This window comes from Pituophis catenifer, unplaced genomic scaffold (genome assembly GCF_029215685.1).
Source record: "Pituophis catenifer annectens isolate HBS135680 unplaced genomic scaffold, rPitCat1.0.hap2 SCAF_15, whole genome shotgun sequence".
Lineage (NCBI taxonomy): Eukaryota > Metazoa > Chordata > Lepidosauria > Squamata > Colubridae > Pituophis > Pituophis catenifer.
In genome coordinates this window covers 14,728,786-14,751,235 of record NW_027256895.1, presented here as the reverse complement: position 1 = coordinate 14,751,235, position 22,450 = coordinate 14,728,786, and the positions used below count along the sequence as shown (strand labels likewise).

Genomic DNA, 22,450 nt, shown 5'->3' with positions numbered 1-22,450 from the left:
AGACTATGGTGACTATAGACCATAGACTAACAAAGCTCTCTTCCCACAATGTTTGGAAATTAGAATTTTCAATAAGAGCCTTTTAACAACTGATCAGGCTTACTCAGGAGATATTTGGATTCATTTATTTAATTTTAACTGGATTAAATATTTGGCTACCTATCCAAGAAGGTGCAAGAAGCTGTATATGAATATGTGAAATAGTAAAACATAGTTCTATCATGACAGTTACACTTCTATAATTTTGGCTGGCTATCCTATATGTAATTCTGCTGTTTCAATTCTACTATCCCATAGAAATTATGATTATATTTGCCTCATGGATCCACAGCTGTGTAGAGTCCCTCAGTAATAATGATCTTGTCTGTAATTATCAAGAGTGTTGTTATTTGTTTGCACAGTAAAGTCTCTTGTGGTTTTCCAGAAGTCACCAACAGAGAAAGAAAAGAAAAACAGAAGTCATCAAAAACATTTATATGAATCCTGCTGTACTCTTAAAACAGGTAGATGTCTGTCAGGTGGAACATTGATAGTTTCCATATTTTATACTTAAGCCAATTTTTCACTAAAGTATATCTTGCTGGGAGCTGAAAGGATTCCATACCATGGAAATCTTACAAGATGGAAATATAGGGTAGATGTGCATCACAAAATAAATTCCCAGCAACAAGAAAACTCACCACTGTAGTTTTTTTTTTATCCAAAGCAAAAAATTATTGTTAAAAGATGGAAATGTTAATGATGGCACTACTTGCGCTCCCTCATATAGTATGCAAAATATGTAATCCTATGTGCCTTGAACATGAAGTTGTCTATATCCCACATGAATGGCACCAACCGGGTGAAATTCTCATTGGTGGAGTTATGTCACAGATTTATTCTTTCATACCTCATGTTTTCTTTAAGAGACCCCCTTCTCAAGAGAGGATTAATGTCATCCTGTAAGGAAGTGAGCCATATTATGTGAATTATTACTTCCAATTCTGTTGATGCAAATTAAGAAAGAGTGGATGGGTGACTGTTGGAAACTTGGTCTATTTTATATAATGTATTATGTGTTCCAGAACTAGCAAAGGACCAGCCTACGAAGCTGATCTAAATGATGTGAATAAAATCTTTTGAGGGTGCATGATTTCATGCTCTGCATCTTGTAGAACTACAATGATCCTTTACATTTTTAAGGAAAATAATAGATGCTTTCTCTAGCTCTTAATTGTACTGAATTCCAACTTTAAACATGTCCTTCCTTCCTTCCTTCCTCTTCCTTCCTTCCTTCCTTTTTTTCTTCAAAGAAGATACCTTCAAATATGATCAATGATTTTCTGGATTACTCCATATATGTCCAGAGATTGCAATAGGATGATATTACTTGTTTTCTTTTTTCCCAGTAGCTGTAGTTGTTTTTCTTTGTTATATTGCTTAATTACTTTGTGTGTATGTCTCCTTCACTCTTCCTCAATGGCTATAATAATATGAAATATTGATCTATATTATTCACAATAATGTAATTTGCTCTCTCATTCTAAAAACTGCTAATGTTCCTATAGCAAAAGTCTAATGGATTTTAATGTTCTTGTGTTGTACCATCTTTCTCTAATAGCAATATATTTGCAGAATCAATGGTCACAATAAAATATCTCTCAATATAGGTAATCAAAGTCAAGTTTATTTAATGAATGATCATATGGATGCATTTATTGTCCAAAATTAATTTCAAAACCCTCAGTTTTAGTAAAAGATGTAAGATCTCATGAAATGAGATGGGTTTTTGAAGTACTCAAGACAGGGAAAATGTCAAGGCAGTTTAAAACAAAAAAATGTTAAAATACAGGAGGAAAGTTGAGTTAAATGACACATGTATAATTTTAAGTTATTCTAAGTCTATAGTTTTTGAAGCAAATGACAGCAAAGATAATTCTACAAAATAAAGCCATTAATGATTTGATGTGGCATATATTTTTTTGATACTTAGTAACTTATTTTGTTTTTATTCATTCAAATAAATTCAAAGGAGAAAACACTGAGTTTCTGCTAACACTGGAATTATAACAACTGAGAATTAATGATACTTTTATCCCTTTTTTCCTTAATAGATATAATTTGGTGCACAATAAATATGACTCTGTGAGATATTGAACATTGATTCAGTACCTCAGAAAAGTAAAAGACCATACTTGAAATTTTTTGTTTATTATTAATCCCTTTCTTTGCAGTGTGGTGCCTAAATTTTATCAGCATGTGCTAGCCATGGTCTATGCTATCCATGAGATAAATAAGAATCCCTGTTTCTTGAACAATACTACTCTTGGTTTCCACATCTATGACAGCTACCATACAGCCCAGATGGCTTATCGAACCACTTTGGATCTGCTCTTCAAATCACAGAGATTTGTCCCCAATTACAAATGTCACTTGTCTGAAAATATAGTTGGAGTTATTGGCGGACTTAGTTACTCTATCTCCTCAAGAATGGGTGACATCTTGAATATTTACAAGGTTCCACAGGTAGGCTCAATCTTTGGAATTCTAATTCATTCTCGTCATGCATGCTTTTTCTGAGAAATAAATCTATTTATTTATTTATTTATTTATTTATTTATTTATTTATTTATTTATTTATTTGTTAGATTTATATGCCGCCCTTCTCCGGAGGCTCAGGGCGACTTACAATGCATTAAGCAATAGCCTTCATACTTTTGTATATACCTGCTTAGTAGGGCTTTGGCCCCCCTCCCCCAAGCGGTGTTCTTTTTTATACAAAGTCAACTTATTGCCCCCATAACCTGGGTCCTCATTTTACCTACCTTGAAAGGATGGAAGGCTGAGTCAACCTTGAGCCTGGTGAGATTTGAACTTGCAATAATTGCAGGCAGCTGACAACTTAAGTGCTACTTTAACAGCACTTAGCCCACTACGCCACTCATTTCCCCTATGTCTGCTCCAAAAGCAATTTCATGTTAAAGAGAGAGGAAAAGAGATGGTTTATGATATGTAAGAAGCTGAGCTTGTTGATCGAAAGGTCGGCAGTTCAGCGGTTCGAATCCCTAGTGCCGCATAATGGGGTGAATTCCCATTATTTGTCCCAGCTTCTGCCAACCTAGCAGTTCAAAAGCATGTAAAAAATGCAAGTAGAAAAATAGGGACCACCTTTGGTGGGAAAGTAACAGCATTCCATGCGCCTTTGGTGTTTAGTCATGATGGCCACGGAGACATCTTCAGATAGTGCTGGCTCTTTGACTTTGAAACAGAGATGAGCACCGCCCCCTAGAATCAGGAACAACTAGCACATATATGTGAGGGGAACCTTTACCTTTACCTTTATGATGTGTAAGCGAGGGAGCTACTCTAGAGTCCATTAATTATCCTACCTATTAAGGAAAAAAAAATATGAGGTCCTCAGATCAAATGAATTGTGAATACAAAATTGTACCTGTGCTTACCAATGATCAGACAGACATTCAGAAACTGAATTAATCAGATTTTGGATTATCATCATTAAAATCTCTAAGCACATCTAGTAGGAAGGAAGAATACATTCTGCTCAAAACGTTGCATACATTTTAAAGGTGATTCAAATTGGTATTGGAACAGCAGTAAGAACAACTCTAGCTTGTTAGATGCTCCTTTGTATTTATAGTTCACTGTCTGCTCCATATAGTAAGGTAACAAATTTGCTAAATTTGCTAAATTTGCAAATCAGCTTTAGCCCTGTTCATACTTCCCATATTAAGTTGTACAATTTCCAGGACAACTCCTATATCCTTTGCCAGTTGGTTCTTTTAATTTTGGTATTCATGCTGTTTCTTCTTGCTGAGAGATTCTTGTAAGGTCCAGCAACAGGAATGTGTAGACTATTCAGCCATGACCAACTCACATCGTGCACTATATGGAGACTAGTCTACATCACCACCCAATTTCCAATTAATCTTCTGAGTAAATAAATGTGACAGGTTGGCCTAGAAAAAATAATGCAATTAAATAACCATTAGATTGCCATTAGTCAGGAAAAGATCCCTGCACTGAACAAGATTTTGAATTAAATAGCCTAAGCAGCCCCATCCAACACTTTAATTAAGCAATTCCATACTATTGATTTATGTTCAACAGTAAACCTGGAAGAAGATTTTTTTTTCTTTTCAACAGCATAAAAAATATAACCTTAAGAAATAAATGCTATCTAGGGGTAGGTTAACTCAGTGGGGTTTTTTTCAAATTTGGCACGCTTTAAAATGCATGGACTGAATAATCAAGTCAAGAGAGAAACCTCCCATTAGTGCTCTACATGATTGATGATGATGATGATGTTATCCATTCAGTTGTTTCCGACTCTTGGTGATTCTCCACATCTTCCAATCTTGCACTGCTGCTTTGAGTTGTTGTTTGCTCTAGCTAGTGTCAGCTTTGATGGTATCCGGGCACCATGTTCTTTGGCAGCCTGGTTTCCTTTTACTGCTAAATCTTCCAAACTCAATTGCTTTCTCCATTGAATTTCCTCACATTTTTATTTATTTATTTTATTTTATTTTATTTCCAATTTATATACCGCCCTTCTTCCTGAGGACTCAGCGTGGTGTACAGCCAGAATTAAGAACATGAAATACAAATATTAAAAAACAATTAAAATATATATAAATTTGGCCCAGAAATTAAAAATCACAAACCAATTAAAACATTTAAAATTTCTTCTTAAGCCAGCCCGGCTTGCTGGAAAAAATGGGTTTTAAGGGCATGGCGGAAGGCGCTGAGGTCTTGGATTCTCCTTATCTCTGGGGGCAACTGATTCCAGAGGGTAGGTGCCCCCACAGAGAAGGCCCTCCCCCTGGGGGTCACCAGCCTACATTGTTTGGCTGATGGCACCCTGAGGAGGCCCTCTCTGTGGGAGCGCACGGGTCGATGGGAGGTCGTCGGTAGCAGCAGGCGGTCTCGAAGTTAGCTAGGCCCTATGCCATTGAGTGCTTTAAAGTGATGACCAAAACCTTAAAGCATACCCGGAAGACCACCGGGAGCCAGTGCAGCTCGCTCAGGAGCGGTGTTACATGGGAGCGCCATGTTGCTCCCGTCACTACCCAACACTACATGACATGGCCAAAGTAAGGGAGATGCAGTTTTGCCATTTTGCCTTCCACTGATATATCTGGTGTTATGTGCTCCAGTGCTTGTTAGTCATCTTTGCTGTCCAAGGAATATGCCTTCTCCAACAGCACAGCTCAAACAAATCAGTGCAACATAGTCCAGCAATTGATGCAGCCTCTAATGTTCTATTTTATTGTTATTTATTAGTTTGTGAAAAAATGTACAAGATAGCAGGTATGAATATGAACATGGACATGAATGAGGGAAATGAATACAAATAAATGGGGATAGTAGGACAGGGACGGTAGGCACGCTGGTGCGCTTATGCATGCCCCCTTTACAGACTTCTTAGAAATGGGGTGAGGTCCACAGTAGACAGTTTAAGGTTTAAGCTGTGAGAGTTTGAGGATGTAACAACGGAGTCAGGTAGAGCATTCCAGGCGTTGACCACTCTGTTGCTGAAATTATTTTTCTGAAATGTTTCTCCCTCTCTCCCTCTCTCTCTCTCTCTCTCTCTCCCTCTCTCTCTCTCTCTCTCTCTCTCTCTCTCTCTCTCTCTCTCTCTCTCTCTCTCTCTCTCTCTCAGTTTTCATATGGTTCATTTGAACCTGCAGTAGATTATCAGCTCAATCCTGATACCTTTTACCGGATGGTCCCCAATGAAGCCCTTCAGTACCAGGGAATTGTCCTCTTACTTCTCCATTTTAGATGGAAATGGATTGGGCTAATAACTTTTGATGATGACAGTGGAGAAGATTTCTTGAGAACTTTGGAACCAATGCTTTCTGAGAATGGAATCTGTTCAGCCTTTACAAATAGAGCTCCAAGTAATATCCATGTGGAAAAGCTAGGAGAGACAAATAAGAATGTCATAGATAGCATTTCACTCTTATTCAGCAGCAAAGCCAATGCAATTATTATACACGGTGAAAGTGCCATTATTATGTGGTTGACCATAATTATGAAGGGGGCTCAAAATCAATCAGAATATAAGAAAAATCTAGCCAGAAAAATATGGATTATTACAGCCCAGATTGATATTATTTTTTCCGTGCTTCAAAAGACCTGGGATATACAAATGCTCCATGGGGCTCTTTCCTTCACAATTCACTCAAAGAAAGTTCTAGGTTTCTCAGAATTTATCCATGAGATAAACTTTTCTGGAATAAAAAAGGGTGGTTTTCTCAAGGAATTCTGGGAACAGGCATTTGACTGTTTAATACAAAAGTCTGGAACCCCAAAAAATGTTGGCATAGTCTGTAATGGAATGGAGACCATAGAAAACCTCCCTGCACCTTTTTTTGAAATGGAGATGACTGGCCACAGCTACGGTATTTACAATGCTATCTATGTTCTAGCACATGCCGTAAATGCTTTCCATAGATTGAGACCTCATCGTAGAGGGTTGGAAACTGGGGGGAGACGTCTTCAGCCCTGGCAGGTAATATTTCTAAACAACCATCAATTTTCAAGACTTCCAGTCTATCTAATCTATCATGCTCCCTGATTTCATTCATTATTTCTGAGAAAGAGTATAAAAGTCAATTCTGGACTCTGCGTTGCTTTTAAGGTGTTTCTCAACCTTAACATCATTAAGATATGTTCTTTCAGCAGGATGAACATTTGAGTATGACTGTTACCGTGTTTCCCTGAAAATAAGACCCTCTGTTATATTTTTTTAACCCTGAAATAAGCACTTGGCCTTATTGCCATGAACTCAAAAGCTCGATTGGGCTTATTATCAGGGGATGTCTTATTTTGGGGAAAACAGGGTATCTACAACATTATTTCCCAATCCTTTGCTTCTTTGATATGTGTATACTTCAGAATTCTCTGGTTAATATAGTTATTGCAAAACAGTTCTGAGAACTGAAGTCTCTACACCAAAAAGTTGCCAAAATTATGAGAAGTTGAAAACACTGATTTACAATTACTTTGTGTTATTATAAAGTGAGTGTGTGGGATAACTGTTAAAAGTCAACTTTATGTTCCTTTCTTTAGCTTCTGACAATCTTTAATTTATTTGGTTGCTATCATAGGATTGAATCCCCATTCAAACTACTCTGTTTTCTCCAAAATAAGACATCCCCTGATAATAAGCCCAATCGGGCTTTTAAGCACATGGCTTAAGCACATGTATGTATGTATATATATATATATATATATATATATATATATATATATATATATATATATATATATATATATATATGACAGAGTCTTATTTTCGGGGAAACACTGTAATTTTACTCTCCTCTGTTTTATAATCCACAATTTATTTTATTTATGTAGTCACCCATCTCACTAAAGGTGAGTGTAGTAATTTTTCCCAAATCTTTCACCTCTTTATTTTCCCCCATATTAGTTCTTGTCTACTGTATGTTGTTCTCTTTCACTAAAGAATTATTTTATTCTTTAGAGTCTTCTTCAAAGAATCTATTTGCAGGTTGCTATCAATTTGAAATGTCTCAAATGTCATGCTCTGTTTCCCCCAAAATAAGACATCCTCTGATAATAAGCCCAATCGGGCTTTTGAGTGCATGGCAATAAGGCCAAGCGCTTATTTCAGGGTTCAAAAAATATAACACAGGGTCTTATTTTCAGGGAAACACGGTACCTTTGTCTGTCATTTGATAAATTTCACTGCTCTTTTGGTTCTTCCCCTCCAAATCTGGAATTTAGTGCCGTCTATGATTTATCTGCTCCCTTAATTTATGTACAACTTTTCTGAACTGAATTCTTATTTAGCTTTCTGCCATTTATTTTGCATTCTTTAAGATGGTAATTTTTCTTCTATTCAGGGATGATGCTTTAGCCATGAATTAATTTATTTTTAAACTTGTTGCTTGGAAGATCTTTTTAACTTTAAAATAGTTATAACCCCCCTCCCCAAATGGTTAAAAATTGCAGTTCCTCAAACTCTTTAGCTTGTTTGTCCTTTAATGATCAGAAGCAAAAAATTGAACCAAGGTGTACCGGAAAAATACAAAGCACAAAAGCACAAAAAACACAAAACAAGGCATCAGACCATTAAACTGAAAGATGCTTTTAAAAGTTATTTCAAAATACTTGTGATTTATTTATTTGGCCAAGTGTGGTTAGATACACAAGGAATTTGTCTCCGGTATATGCAAACCAATAGAATATAATAATAATCATAAAGCGTACAACCAATAAAAGGGGGAAGTAAAAATAATAAAACAAATAATTAATAATACGCCAGACCCACTCCTAAGGTTGATATACATACACATCAGACAAAACATTGAAACACTGTATTTTGTGAGCTGCAAGAATTAGGTGTTCACAGAATGATGGCATGGGGGAAGAAACTGTACGTGTGTCTAATTGTTTTGGCATACAATGCCCTATATCAGGGGTTGGCAACCCATGACTCTGGAGCTGCATGTGGCTCCTTCATCCCTCTGCTGCAGCTCCCTGTTGCCAGTTGGTGCCACAATTTTGAGAGGAGCTTCTAGTTGTGGGGGGACCAGGAGGAGACTCTATGGCAAGGGATGGGTTTTCCAGTCGGCTCCACAATTGATAGGGCTTCCGGTTAGGACAGGTAGAGGAAAAAGGATGCCATGCTAGGAGGAGACTCTATGGTGGGAAAACCGGACTTCTGGTCGGCTCTGGAATTGAATGGGGGTCTTCTGGTTAGGACCTTTGTGGCTCTTTGAGTGTTTAAGGTTGCTGACTCCGTCCCAAGGGAAGGAGTTGAAATGGTTTATGTCCAGGATGTGAATGGTCTGCAGGTGTCTTCTCAGCCCTCCTTCTCAACAATTCTGGATTCAGTTACTCAAGCAATTAAACATTCTATTTAGGTATAGATGGGGAACAGATCAAAGAGACTTTTCAGTAAAGATCAAGAGGAATGGGTTTGGAAAAGCAGGAACTGTTGAGAGTCTGGTTCTTTGAGTTGTAATCTTACTTATTTCTCTATTTCCTCCAAGCTCCACTCACTTCTTAGAAATATTGCCTTCAACAACAGCGCCAAGGATGAAATTGTGTTCAATAAATATGGAGAGCTAGAAGCTGGATTTGATATAACAAGCTTGGTCACTTTTCCCAACAACTCCTATATCAGAGTCCAATTTGGAAGACTGGACCAACATGTTCCTCCTGAAGCAATGCTCATCATTAATGAGAAGAGAATTGAGTGGCACAGAAATTTGACTCATGTGAGAATATAACCTCACCGTCTAATCCTTCACCTGTAAATAATACAGCTGCATGGATAGAAATTAGTATATCTGGTTTAAGCATTCAAGGCTCATGTACCTTGAGGTGTGACTTTTCCCCTAAACACAAGTTTGAGTTTTCACATTGAGCAAAGTGAAGTTTCTCCATTGTGGAGTAGAAGCAGACTCCTCCATTCTGCAGTTCACAGGGTTGCTTTGAATTAGTGCTTTGCTCAAAGCTCTGCAAGTACAAAATGTCTTTTCAAAGTTGTAGTAACCCAGAAATGAGATACATACATCTAATAATGGCTCCTTGAAATAACTGAGCTTACCGGTTTTGTTGATAAGGAGCTAAACGTCATCTTAAATTATTGAAACTATAGCAAAGGATGTGTTAGCAAAAATTGATATTGTGTGCCTAGCATGATATCTTCATTGTCACACAAGGACATTTGGGAAATCTTATCTGGAGTTTAAAATGTGTTAGATTATATTCCCCATCTCTTAAAGCTTGCAAAGTTCTCTCTCTCTCCATGAATGAAAACATTAATGGAACAACTTGACTCTAAAAGTTGTGGGTACTCCATCACTGGAGGTATTTAAGAAGAGATTGGACAGCCATTTGTCTGAAATGGTATAGGGTTAGGGTATGGGGTTCCCTGTTTGAGCAGGGGGTTGGACCAGAAGGCCTCCAAGGTCCTTTCAAACTCTGTTAATCTGTTGTTCTGTTCAGTTTTGAAGGTGCCATTTTCTTCTGTGGAACTGGAACTGCGCCATAGCTTTATTCTAAGGATTACTGGAAGATTATTTGTAAACCATAATCTTTTTAATGATCATTGGGCTAATTTCTTCCTTTCTTTAACAATAGTTACCACCTCTCTCTTTGTGTAATGATCACTGTCATCCTGGATATAGGATGGAGAAGAAGGAAGGGGAGAAATTTTGCTGCTATGATTGTGCTCCATGTTCAGAAGGAATGTTCTCATACAAAGATGGTAGGGAAGTACATCTATATATTTTAATATAATTACTTAAGAAAGTCTACAGTATAAAGCAGGGGTGTCAAACAAGGTCTGGGGGACAGATCCGGCCCACAGGGTGTTTAGATCTGGACCTCGGGGCCACCCTGGAAACAGCAAAGTACTGGCCTGTGGTGCTTCTGCCAGCAAAATGCAGCCGTCCTGAGCTTCATTTTCACTGGCAGAGGGTTGCAGGAAGCCGTCAAGACGAAAACAGAGCACAGGAGCCCATTTTCATTGGCAGAGCACTCAGGCCACCACAGATGCCCCCAACATGAGTGACATTGAGCTGGCCATGCCCAGTCTGACCAAGCCCCCTCTGCTCCCCTCCCCGAGGTCAAATACAACCCTGATGCAGTCCTCAATGAAATTGAGTTTGACACCTCTGGTATAAAGTATAAGAATACCTAGTGGTTAAAATGCTGGTCTTGTCAACCAGGAGGTTTTTAGTTTAAGACCCAAGCACTGCATGATGGGATGAGTTCCCAGTCTTGACCAGCTGCTGCCAATGCAGTCGTTCAGATCCATGCAAATGCAAGTAGATCAATATGTACCACTTTGGTGGGAAGGTAACATCATTCCAGAGGTGGGTTTCAGCAGGTTCTGACCAGTTCTGGAGAACCGGTAGCAGAAATTTTGAGTGGTTCAGAGAACTAGTAGTAAAAATTCTGACTGGCCCCGCCCCATCTATTCTCTACCTCCCAAGTCCCAGCTGATTGGGAGGGAATGGGGATTTTGCAGTATCATTCCCCTGGAGTGGGGTGGGAATGGAGATCTTGCCAAGCCCAAGCCATGCCCACCAAGCCACACCCACAGAACCACAGAAGTAGTAAAAATATTTGAAACCCACCACTGCAGCATTCCACGTGCTTCATCATATAGTCTGGCTGACCACTTGACCATGGAAATGTCTTTGGACCACACTGACTCCCACAGCTAAGAAATGGAGATGAGCACCGCCCCCTAGAGTCAGATACAACTGAACAAGGGAAACCTTTTCCTTTTAATAAAGAAAGTATAAAAAACTGTAACTACTCTTTAGATTCATGCCCCTCCTGACTTATTAAAGCAGCCTAGGTTTGAATCATTTGAGTGGGTTCCGGTGGTGGTTAATTCTTTTTTGAGTGATTGTTTTTTTAGGTCTTAAAAGAGTTTTGGTTTGCCTATCCTCAAGAACCTATTGCTAGATCCCACTATACTGGACAATTTTCCTCCAGTATCTAAGCTCACCTTTTTGGTGGTTGTGAACTAGCTTCAAATAACCTTGGAAGTATTGTCTGGATTCCTTTTGGTCAGGGTTGAGATACAAGTAAGGGTTGGAAATAGCATCAGTTGCACTTTTGTGAGAGTAGAGTAGAGTAGAGTAGAGTAGAGTAGAGTAGAATAGAATAGAATAGAATAGAATAGAATAGAATAGAATAGAATAGAATAGAATAGAATAGAATAGAATTTTTTATTGGCCAAGTGTGATTGGACACACAAGGAATTTGTCTTGGTGCATATGCTCTCAGTGTACATAAAAGAAAAGTTACATTCGTCAAGAATCCTAATGTACAACACTTAATGATAGTCTTGCGTACAAATAAGCAATCAAATCATATTAGGAAACAGTCAATATAAATCGTAAGGATACCAGCAACAAGGTTACAATAGTACAGTCATAAGTGGGAGGAGATGGGGGATAGAAAAACGATGACAAGATTAATAGTAGTGCAGACTTAGTAAATAGTTTGACAGTGTTGAGGGAATTATTTGTTTAGCAGAGTGATGGTGTTCAGGAAAAAAACTGTTCTTGTGTCTAGTTGTTCTGGTGTGCAGTGTTCTATAGTGTCGTTTTGAGGGTAGAGTTGAAACAGTTTATGTCCAGGATGCGAGGGGTCTGTAAATATTTTCACAGCCCTCTTTTTGACTCGTGCAATATACAGATCCTCAATGGAAGGCAAGTTGGTCGTAAGAGTGTGTGTATTTCTTTGTATTTGGGACAAGAACTTGATTAAGGCTTATATTTGTTGCAATATTTTCTTCTGCAAGCTGCCTTGAGAGCTTCTGGAAGGTGACTGACAAATACTTTAAGTCAATAGTAAACATAACTATTAACAATCTGTTTCAGATACAGATTATTGCCTCAGTTGCCCAGAAGATCAATACCCAAGTGAAGCGAGAGATCACTGCATCCCAAAAATTCACAGCTTCATTTCTTTTGAAGAACCTTTGGGCATCACATTAGCTTCCTTGGCACTTTTCTTTTCTTTGATTACACTGTTTGTGCTTGGAATCTTCATTAAAGAAAGGGACACTCCCATTGTCAAAGCCAACAACCGGAGCCTCACCTACCTTCTTCTCACTTCTCTCTTTCTTTCATTCCTCTGTACTTTGCTATTCATAGGTCAGCCCAATAAGGAGACCTGCCTCCTCCGGCAAACAGCTTTTAGCATCATCTTCTCTATTGCTGTTTCATCCGTCTTGGCCAAAACGACGACAGTGGTTATAGTTTTCATGGCATCCAAGCCAGGAAATGTTTTGCAAAAATGGGTAGGAAAAAAACTGGCCTATTCTATTGTCTGTTCCTGCTCCATTGTTCAAATGATAATCTGTGGTCTTTGGATTTTAACTTCCCCTCCGTTCCCAGATTTGGACATGCATTCACTACATGGCAAAATCATTGTGGAATGTAATGAAGGATCGGTTGCCATGTTTTACTCCGTCTTGTCTTACATGGGTTTTCTGGCCATTCTTAGTTTCACAGTAGCTTTCCTAGCCAAGAAATTACCAGATAGTTTTAACGAAGCCAAGTTCATCACATTCAGCATGTTGGTTTTTTGCAGTGTTTGGCTCTCCTTTGTACCCACCTATCTGAGCACCAAGGGAAAATACATGGTAGTTGTAGAGATCTTCTCTATCTTATCTTCCAGTGTTGGCTTATTGGGTTGCATCTTTTCCCCAAAATGCTACATTATAGTGTTGAGACCTGATCTGAACAGAAGAGAACAGCTGGTAAGGAGAAAGCAATAAAATGCAATGTCATCCATTTACTTCCAATAATCTTATAATTCTTCATGACAAAACACACAAAGCATTCTGTACAGTGTCTAGGGCAGGAGTCATCAACCTTAAAACCTCAAAGAGCCACAAAGGTCCTAACCGGAAGCCCCCCGTTCAATTCTGGAGCTGACCGGAAGTCCGGTTTCCCCACCATAGAGTCTCCTCCTAATGCAGTGTCCTTTTTCCTCTACCTGTCCTAACCAAAAGCCCTATCAATTGTGGAGCTGACCGGAAAACCCGTCCCTTGCCATAGGGTCTCCTCCTGGCACGCCATGCTTCCCCCCCACTAACTGGAAGCTCCTCTCAAAATTGTGGAGCCGACCAGTGACAGGGAGCTGCAGCAGAGGGATGAAAGAGCCACATGCTGCTCCAGAGCCGCGGGTTGCTGACCCCTGGTCTAGAGGAGCACAAGATTTAATAAGCGTGGCAACAAGAGAGAAAGGGCGTGACAACAAAAGAAGGACATGATGCTACTATATATGGAGTAGCCAATTCAGAACTAACTTTATAGAATTTATAACTTTGAGGACATTGAAATGGAAAACAAATATATTTAGACAGACCGGAGAAAGAAAGAAAAAATGAAATATATCATGTAACAAGATAACAAAATACCATAGTTTGAATTAAATGGATGTAATGGTGTCTGGGAGTTTGAAGTCTGAATAATTTTAGGAGATACTTTCCTTCTTCTCTTTGCTCTTTCTCTATTTTTTTCTTTTTCCTTTTTCGTCTCTTTTTCCCGCTCTATTTTTTCCAATTCTCTTTTCAATTTCTTTTGTTATATTTTTATTCTCTTTTCCTTTTTTATTTTTGCGTTTCTTTTCCTTTTTTATTGTAACTATTATTAATATTGTTACTATCTCTCTCTTTTTTCATTATTATTTTTATTAACGTTGATTTTATGAATATATAAACAATTTGACTAGAAAAAAGAGTATAAATGATTGAAAAATATGATTTTTGGATGTTTTAATACCTTTAAACTTGGAATTTTTAAGCTCTATTTACAGACTTAATAATTTAGAAGAAAATGTTTTTCAAGGTGCTGGATATTAGAAAGAATTATTTACAGATTTAATAATTATAGAAAATTGATCTTAAAGTGATTTAAAATGTTGATACTTATTGGAAATAAGCATGGCATGGGAGAAAGCCCAGGAGAGAATATTAAGATATTTGTTGATATACTTTTTTATCTTAAATCAATTAAAGATATGGAGGAGAATGGATTTAAAAATAAATATGAGTAATACATTGTGAATTAATTTAAAGCTAAATAATTGAATAAGAGATGTAGAAATGATTCTGGAGAACAGTGAAAGTAAAGCTGTGATCTAGTCTTACAAATAAGGTAGGAGTGGAGGAAAGCATCATACTGGAGAACAGTTAAAGCAAAACTGGGAACCAGTTAAAAATAAAAATAAGAGTTAGGAGTGGAGGAAAGCACATGCTGGAAAACAGCTAAAGTAAAGCTGTGAACCAGCCAATAGAGCTAGGAGTGGAGGAAAGCATACGCTGGGTAACAGTTAAAGCAAAACTGTGAACTAGCCAAAAAATAAAAAGTTAGGAGTGGAGGAAAATATACCTGGAGAGCAACTGAAATACAGTTGTGAACCAGTTAAAAATAGAGGTTGTAGTGGAGGGAAGCACTGCTGGAAAGCAACTATTTGAGTTGCGAACCAGTTTCATAATAGATTTAGGAGGAGTGAAGGAGATAACGTTGGTATGCAGTTAAATTATACTGTGGACCAGCCTAAATAAGTAAGGTTAAGAGTGGAGGAAAGCATCGCTGGAAAGCAACTGATTAAGATGTGAACCAGCTAAAAAATAAACCTAGGAGGAAGTGGAGGAGATAATACTGGAGAATAGTTAAGCCAAACTGTGAACCAGTTAAATAAATAGAGATAGAAGTGGCAGGAAATACTGTTGGGAAATAGCTATTTAAATTATGAACCAGTTAAATATTAGACTTCAAAATAAAGTATTTTGGGAGTGACAAATTTTAGATGGAAATGTTGATTGATTTAGAAACGATTAAGAGAGGAGGAAAATATTCTTTGTCAAGATTATGGATACTAGCTGCCATTTAAGAGAGGTACGATATAGATTCGATGTAATGGGTCTTAGAAATGAGGAATATATATAAAATATTGATTGTTAAAATGACAAAGATTTGGAATGATGTCTATTTGGAAATAATTGTCTAGAATTTAGGGTGACATAGTAGAATGATAAATGTATAGAATAAGATTTTTCTTTTTTTCTTTTTTTTTTTTTTAAGATGTAAATGGATGAAATTTGGAACAAAATTGGTTGAGGGAATGTGAGTAATTGTATTTACTTTATACTGGATCAAATCCTTGCTCTAAAAAGATGTATTTTATGTTTTATGTTTTTTTAAAAAAACTTTTCAAAAAATAAAAAAAAAGGAAGAATACAAATTACAAGCATTTGCTGATGACCTGGTTTTTATTCTTGAAGATCCATTAGAATCAACAACTAAATTGATAGACAAAATAGGAGAATATGGAATATGGTTTGAAAATAAATAAAGACAAAATGAAGAACTTGACAAAAAATATGTTAATAAAACAAAAAGAAGAATTGGCAGAAATATCGAAGATGCGGGTCACAAATAAGGTTAAATACTTGGGGATATATCTGACAGCAAGATGCAGTGCACTGAAAGAGAATAACTATAATAAATGTAAGCAACAGATTGATAGATTTAGCAAAGTGGGAAATTTTACAACTGTCATTGATAGGTATCTGGGCCAGCCGTAGGGCATGGCATGGGAGGTGTGAACTCTGGGGTCAAGGAGATGATTAGATCTTACGATACAGATGCCCATAACATCGATACTGTAGGTGGGAGGGGCAGATATGGCGGGAGCAGGGGGCCACATCATCCTATGGGAGTGCGTCCTCGCTGTTTACAAGCGGTGGCGCGCTCCGACCCTCAAAGCTCTTCTCGTTCCCCAGGTTGTAGGGAACCTCGGGCCCCAGGCCTTCGGCTGATGCTGTGCAATGCCAGGTCCGTGGTAAATAAAGCCCCCCTCATTTGTGATCTTATTCAGGAGGGGGGTGCGGACCTGGCGGGTATTACGGAGACCTGGTTGGGCCAGGAAGGGGGAGCCCCCCTTGTTGATATGTGCCCACCAGGTTTCCGTGCTTTCCATCAGCCAAGGTCTCAGGGGAGGGGCGGAGGGGTGGCGGTTGTTATTAACGAGGGTCTTGGACCAAGGGAGGCCACTGTTCCTCAGACGGCTAGATGTGAGTCCCTTCTTGTGAAGTGGGGTCATAGGGTGCAGTTGGGCTTGCTAGTCACGTACCTGGCTCCCTGCCATGTGGCAGCAGCCCTGCCTGAGCTGCTTGATGTTATAGCCGCGGTGGCTGTTGACACCCCCAGGCTTATGGTCATGGGGGATTTTAACCTGTCATCAGTTGGCGAGACATCTGAGGTGGCTCGGGAGTTCATGGCTTCCATGACGGCTATGGACCTGACCCAGTTAATTTATGGCTCTACTCACATGGGGGGACACACACTGGACCTTGTTTTTGTCTCTGGACAGTGGTTGAGTGATCTCGAGATAGGGGATATAGTGATTGAACCCTTGTCATGGTCAGATCACTCCCTCCTTTGCCTGGACCTTCAAACCGCCACACCCCGCCGCAGGGAGGCGGAACCGACCAGGTGGTTCCGCCCCAGGCGCCTGATGGATCCTGAGAGATTCCAGATGGAGCTTGGGCCATTTCCTGAGGTTCTAGCACACGACTCGGCTGAGGACTTAGTGGCCGCCTGGGATAGGGCGGCGGCTGATGCTTTAGACCGAGTCGTGCCTTTGCGGCCTCTGACCCGGTGCCGGTCTCACCTGGCTCCTTGGTATACTGAGGAGCTGAGGGAGATGAAGCGCCGGAAAAGATGCCTAGAGAGCAGTTGGAGGGCTAGTCGTTCTGAATCCGACCGAACACTGGTAAGATCTCATATTAAGAATTACCTAGTGGCGATAAGAGTAGAGAAGAGTAACTACTTTTCTACTCTTATTGCGTCATCAGATAATCACCCAGCCGCCCTGTTTAGGGTGACCCGCTCTCTGCTCCATCAAGAGACGCGGGAAGACCCCTTGGAGGGTAGAGCTGAGGATTTTGTACAATATCTGTATGACAAAATTGCTCAGATTCGTGAACAGCTAGACTCTGACTGGATTGATCCAGAGGAGATGACAGGGGCAGGTCCTGAGAATATTATTTGGGAAGAGTTTGATCCTGTGACTCCCAAAAGCGTGGACAGGATACTGAACAGACTAAAGGCGACCACATGTTTATTGGACCCGTGTCCATCCTGGTTGGTACTGGCCTCCCGGGAGGTGACACGAGGCTGGCTCCAGGAGATTATAAATGCTTCTTTGAGTGAGGGTGTCTTTCCCACCGTCTTGAAAGAGGCGGTGGTGAGGCCCCTCCTCAAGAAGCCCTCCCTGGATCCAGCTGTATTAGCAAATTATCGTCCTGTCTCCAACCTTCGCTTTGTTGCAAAGGTTGTTGAGAGTGTGGTTGCACGACCACTGCCTCAGTACCTGGATGAATTGAATTATCTAGATCCGTTCCAGTCGGGATTCAGGCCCGGGTACAGCACAGAGACAGCATTGGTCGCATTGGTTGATGATCTCTGGAGGGCTCGAGACAGGGGTTGCTCCTCAGTCCTTGTCCTATTAGACCTCTCAGCGGCTTTTGATACCATCGATCATGATATCATGCTGCACCGGTTGGAAGGGTTGGGGGTGGGGGGCACTGTTCTACAGTGGTTCTCCTCCTTTCTCTCTGACCGGTCGCAGTCTGTGTTGACAGGGGGGCAGAGGTCGACCCCGAGGCCCCTTATATGTGGGGTGCCACAAGGATCGGTCCTCTCGCCCCTTCTATTCAACATTTATGTGAAGCCGCTGGGTGAGATCATCCGTGGTTTTGGGGTGAAGTACCATCAGTACGCTGATGACACCCAGCTGTACATCTCCACCCCAGACCACCCCAATGATGCCCTCGAGGTGATGTCCCGGTGCCTGGAGGCCGTACGGATCTGGATGGGGAGGAACAAACTCAGACTCAACCCATCCAAGACCGAGTGGCTGTGGTTTCCGTCGTCCCGATATAATCAGTTGGCGCCATCTCTGACTATTGGGGGCGAGTCGTTGGCCCCCACAGATGGGGTTCGCAACTTGGGCATCCTCCTGGACTCACGGCTGTCTTTTGAAGAGCATATGACGGCCGTAGCCAGGAGGACTTTTTATCAGGTTCGCCTGATTCGCCAGTTGCATCCCTTTCTGGATCGGGACTCGTTACGCACGGTCACTCACGCCCTTGTCACCTCACGCCTGGATTATTGTAATGCTCTCTACATGGGGCTCCCCTTGAGAAGCACCCGAAGGCTCCAACTGGTCCAGAATGCGGCCGCGCGGGTGGTAATGGGAGCAATGTGGCGCTCTCATGTAACCCCCCTCCTGCGCGAGCTGCACTGGCTCCCAGTGGTCTTCCGGGTGCGCTTCAAGGTTTTGGTTACTATCTTTAGAGCGCTCCATGGCTCAGGACCAGGGTACTTACAAGACCGCCTCCTGCCACCAATAGCCTCTCACCGACCAGTTCGCTCCCATAGAGAGGGACTCCTCAGGGTGCCGTCGGCCAAACAATGTCGACTGATGGCCCCCAGGGGGAGAGCCTTTTCTGTGGGGGCACCTACCATCTGGAACGGGCTTCCCCCGGAGTTACGAAACATCCAAGACTTACGCATTTTCCGCCGAGCCCTGAAAACATTTCTATTCCAACAAGCTGGTCTGGCCTAACTCTCCCTTTTTAATTGGCTTTTAAACTGTCTTTTAAATTGGGTTTTAAACCTCTTTAGATAAATTTGGATGTTTTTTAATCTTTGAGCCTAAATTATTTAATCTGTTTCTTAATAGTTTTTAACTTCTATATGTATTTGTATTTATTATGGCTGTTCACCGCCCTGAGTCCTTCGGGAGTAGGGCGGTATACAAATATGAAAAATAAATAAATAAATAAATAAATAAATAAATAGGGAGAATATCAACGATTAAGATGAATATATTGCCTAGAATCCTATTGTTTCAGACAATTCCAATCAGATTGGGGAAATTATTTTGAAGTTTTGAATAAAATAGTACTGAAATACATTTGGCAGGGTAAAAAAGTGAGGATAAAACTAAAGTTGTTGCAAGATGCCAGAATACGAGGAGGTTTTGGCTTGCCTAATTGGGAACTCTACTATCAAGCGACAAGTTTGATGTGGATTAAGGAATGGATAATGCTAAGAAATGCCAGATTATTGACTTTAGAAGGGCATGATTTGTTATTGGGTTGGCATGCCTTTTTACGGTACAAGGAAACAAAAATACAGGGGTATTTTAGAAGACATTTCATACGAGAGGCTTTGCTATTAAACTGGGAGAAGGTAAAAAAACAACATGATTTAAAAATCCCGGTCTGGTTATCATCTATTGAAGTAATCTCACATTCAATAACATTTAGAAAGGAACAAATTGTTATATATAGTGAATTACTGAATGAAAAGGGTGAACTTAAATCTTTGCAAGAATTAGAAGTACAAGGTATAAAGATGAATTGGTTTTCTTATTTGCAAATACAGTCTAGACATGATAAAGATTACAAGGCAGAAGGATTTTATAACAATTTGACTAGTTTAGATAAAATCTTAACAGGTACTGATGAAAACATAATTAAAAAATTGTATGGATATTTATTAGAGGTTAAATTGGAAGATGAACAAGTTAAAGAAACAATGATTGTTTGGGGGAAAAATTTTGGACATGGAATTGACTTAGAGAAATGGCAAAAATTGTGGTTGCAAAATTATAAAATGACAATGGCAAGAAAGAAAATTTGTATAAGATGTTTTACAGGTGGCACTTACCCCCAATGAGAATTGCTAGAATGTTCAAGAATAAATCGGAAAAATGTTGGAAATGTCATCAGATACCGGGCTCATATTACCATATGTGGTGGACATGTGCAGAAGCTAAAAGATACTGGACTAAAGTCCACACATGAGTGGAAAAAATGACACAAAAACACATAGACTTTAAACCAGAGATTTTTTTTATTAGGGATTGTGCCAGAAACATACAATAGAGAATTGAGATATTTGATGGTGAATGTATTAACAGCGGCTAGAATTGTGTTTGCAAAAAATTGGAAAAATGAGAAAATGCCAATGCAAGACGAAGTTATTAAGAAAATAATGGAATGTGCAGAAATGAGTAAATTGACATTTGAAATTAGAGAACAAGAAGATAAACAATATGGGATCTATTTTACCAATGGTTAGATAAAAAGACATGGAAATGAAATATGGTAGAGATTTTTCTAATGCAAGAAATGTAGAATTATATAAAATACAATTTAAAGATGTACTGTTATTGGAATGATTTAGGAGAATGAATACAAATTAACTCAAATCTTAGACTATTCTATATGAAATGAGGGAAGAAACAGCCATAGTTAAACATATGATTAATGAGGATAATAATACATGGATATATATGAATAGAGTGAAGATGCACAAAAGACTTGTAACCAACCGACACACTGTTTGTATTTGTATTGAAAATGGTTTTTATTTGTTTTTTTATATATTTGTTTAAAAATTTAAAAAAATCAAAAAAAAAAAAAAGACAGACATGAAGATGAAATCTTGTAGCATGGAAAGAAGGTAGTCTTTCATAGATTGTTGGTTTGTTGGTCTGCGATTCCCTGGGAGACTAGAAATACAGGTAGTCCTCAACTTACAATCATTTGTTAATGACCATTTATTAACAAAAGCACTGAAAAAAAAGTGACTTATAACTGGTTTTCACACTTATGACCATTGCAGCTTCCCTGTGGTCACATGATCAAAATTTGAATACTTGGCAACTGGTTCATATTTATGACAGTTCAGTTCTAAAATTTTTTACTACCGGTTCTGTGGGCATGGCTTATTTTGTGGGTGTGGCTTGATGGTCATGTGACAATTATTTAGGATTTAGCAGAGGTACTGGTCTACCAGGCTTTTAACTGCTTGCAGAGCTGTACTGGTCTACCCATTTGTTTTTGCAGGCACTGATCTACTCATGTATTTTTGCAGGCACCGGTCTACTCATTTGTTTTCTTTTAACACTGATCAGCTGTAGGGCAGCCCTTTGAAGCCCCGCAGTTTTTTTCCCTCTAGCCATCAGCTGGGACTCAGGAGGCAGCAATAAATTGGAGGTAGGGTCAAATAAAAGGTAAGAATAACGCGGGGAGTGGGTGGGTGGGCAGGGGGCGGGGCCCCCAGAACCGGTTCAGTGACATCATATCGTCCATATCGTCCAGCGGTACGAGTTCGGGCAAAGACTGCAGCAGGATGGAGAGTCGATCAGCGAGTACGTCGCTGCCCTACGTAAGGCCACAAACCAGTGCAAATACAGAGACTTGGATGAAATGCTCCTAGAGCAACTAATTTGCGGAGTGAGGGACGGCCGGCTATAGAGGAGGCTACTCACGAGATCAAACCTGACCCTGCATATCGCACTAGACAAGACAGAGCCCAGGAATCTTTGGTTAAGGCCGCCGAAAGATTGCAAGGGACCATCCATGGCCGGGCAACGCAGCACGGCAATGGTGCACCATGAAGCCGTAAGCACCGAGAGTGAAGGGGAGTCCGAGGAGGAGGTCTACCACACCGAGCAGTCGAGGCCGGACCGACGGGGACCCTGGGACGACTGTGCCAGTTGCGGAGGACCCCATTCCCAACAGAACTGTAAATTCAGGGATGCCCTCCCCCTGGTCTGTATCCATATTCCCCTTTCCCGCCACGGCCTGGTTATGGGCGTGGTTGGGGCTGTGGCCATTTGATCTGGACCTTATCTGCACCGGCATTGGACTGCATTTGGACTTATTGGACCCCTGACCTGACCTGACTATAATTGACCCCTGGTTTCCGGCTATATCATCAGTCCCAGTCACATTTATAATGCCTTGTTGTGAGGAGAGGCTTAAACCTAGGTGTGGTCACCAAGGGAGTCACCTTGCTGTTACTGCCACCGAATCAGACCTGTCGATACCAGCCGCCGTGAGAGGGTGGCT

The 22,450-nt window shown here is 40.1% G+C and overlaps 1 protein-coding gene across 1 annotated transcript; it reads left to right on the top strand.

Moving 5' to 3' along the window:
* The first annotated feature begins 726 nt into the window (after nucleotides 1-726).
* On the top strand, nucleotides 727-13,285 carry LOC139324400 (vomeronasal type-2 receptor 26-like). Its single transcript, XM_070954111.1, has 6 exons — nucleotides 727-941; nucleotides 2,214-2,505; nucleotides 5,660-6,514; nucleotides 9,027-9,254; nucleotides 10,123-10,249; nucleotides 12,384-13,285. Exons 1-6 carry the CDS (start codon nucleotides 727-729, stop codon nucleotides 13,283-13,285), a joined length of 2,619 nt encoding a protein of 872 aa, XP_070810212.1.
* Nucleotides 13,286-22,450: the final 9,165 nt, after the last annotated feature.

Coding starts and splice junctions, on each gene's coding strand:
- LOC139324400 (XM_070954111.1), top strand. CDS start 727: ATGGAAATGTTAATGATGGCACTACTTGCGCTCCCTCATATAGTATGC. Junction 942..2,213: donor GAGAGGATTAATGTCATCCT/GTAAGGAAGTGA, acceptor CTTTCTTTGCAG/TGTGGTGCCTAAATTTTATC. Junction 6,515..9,026: donor GACGTCTTCAGCCCTGGCAG/GTAATATTTCTA, acceptor ATTTCCTCCAAG/CTCCACTCACTTCTTAGAAA.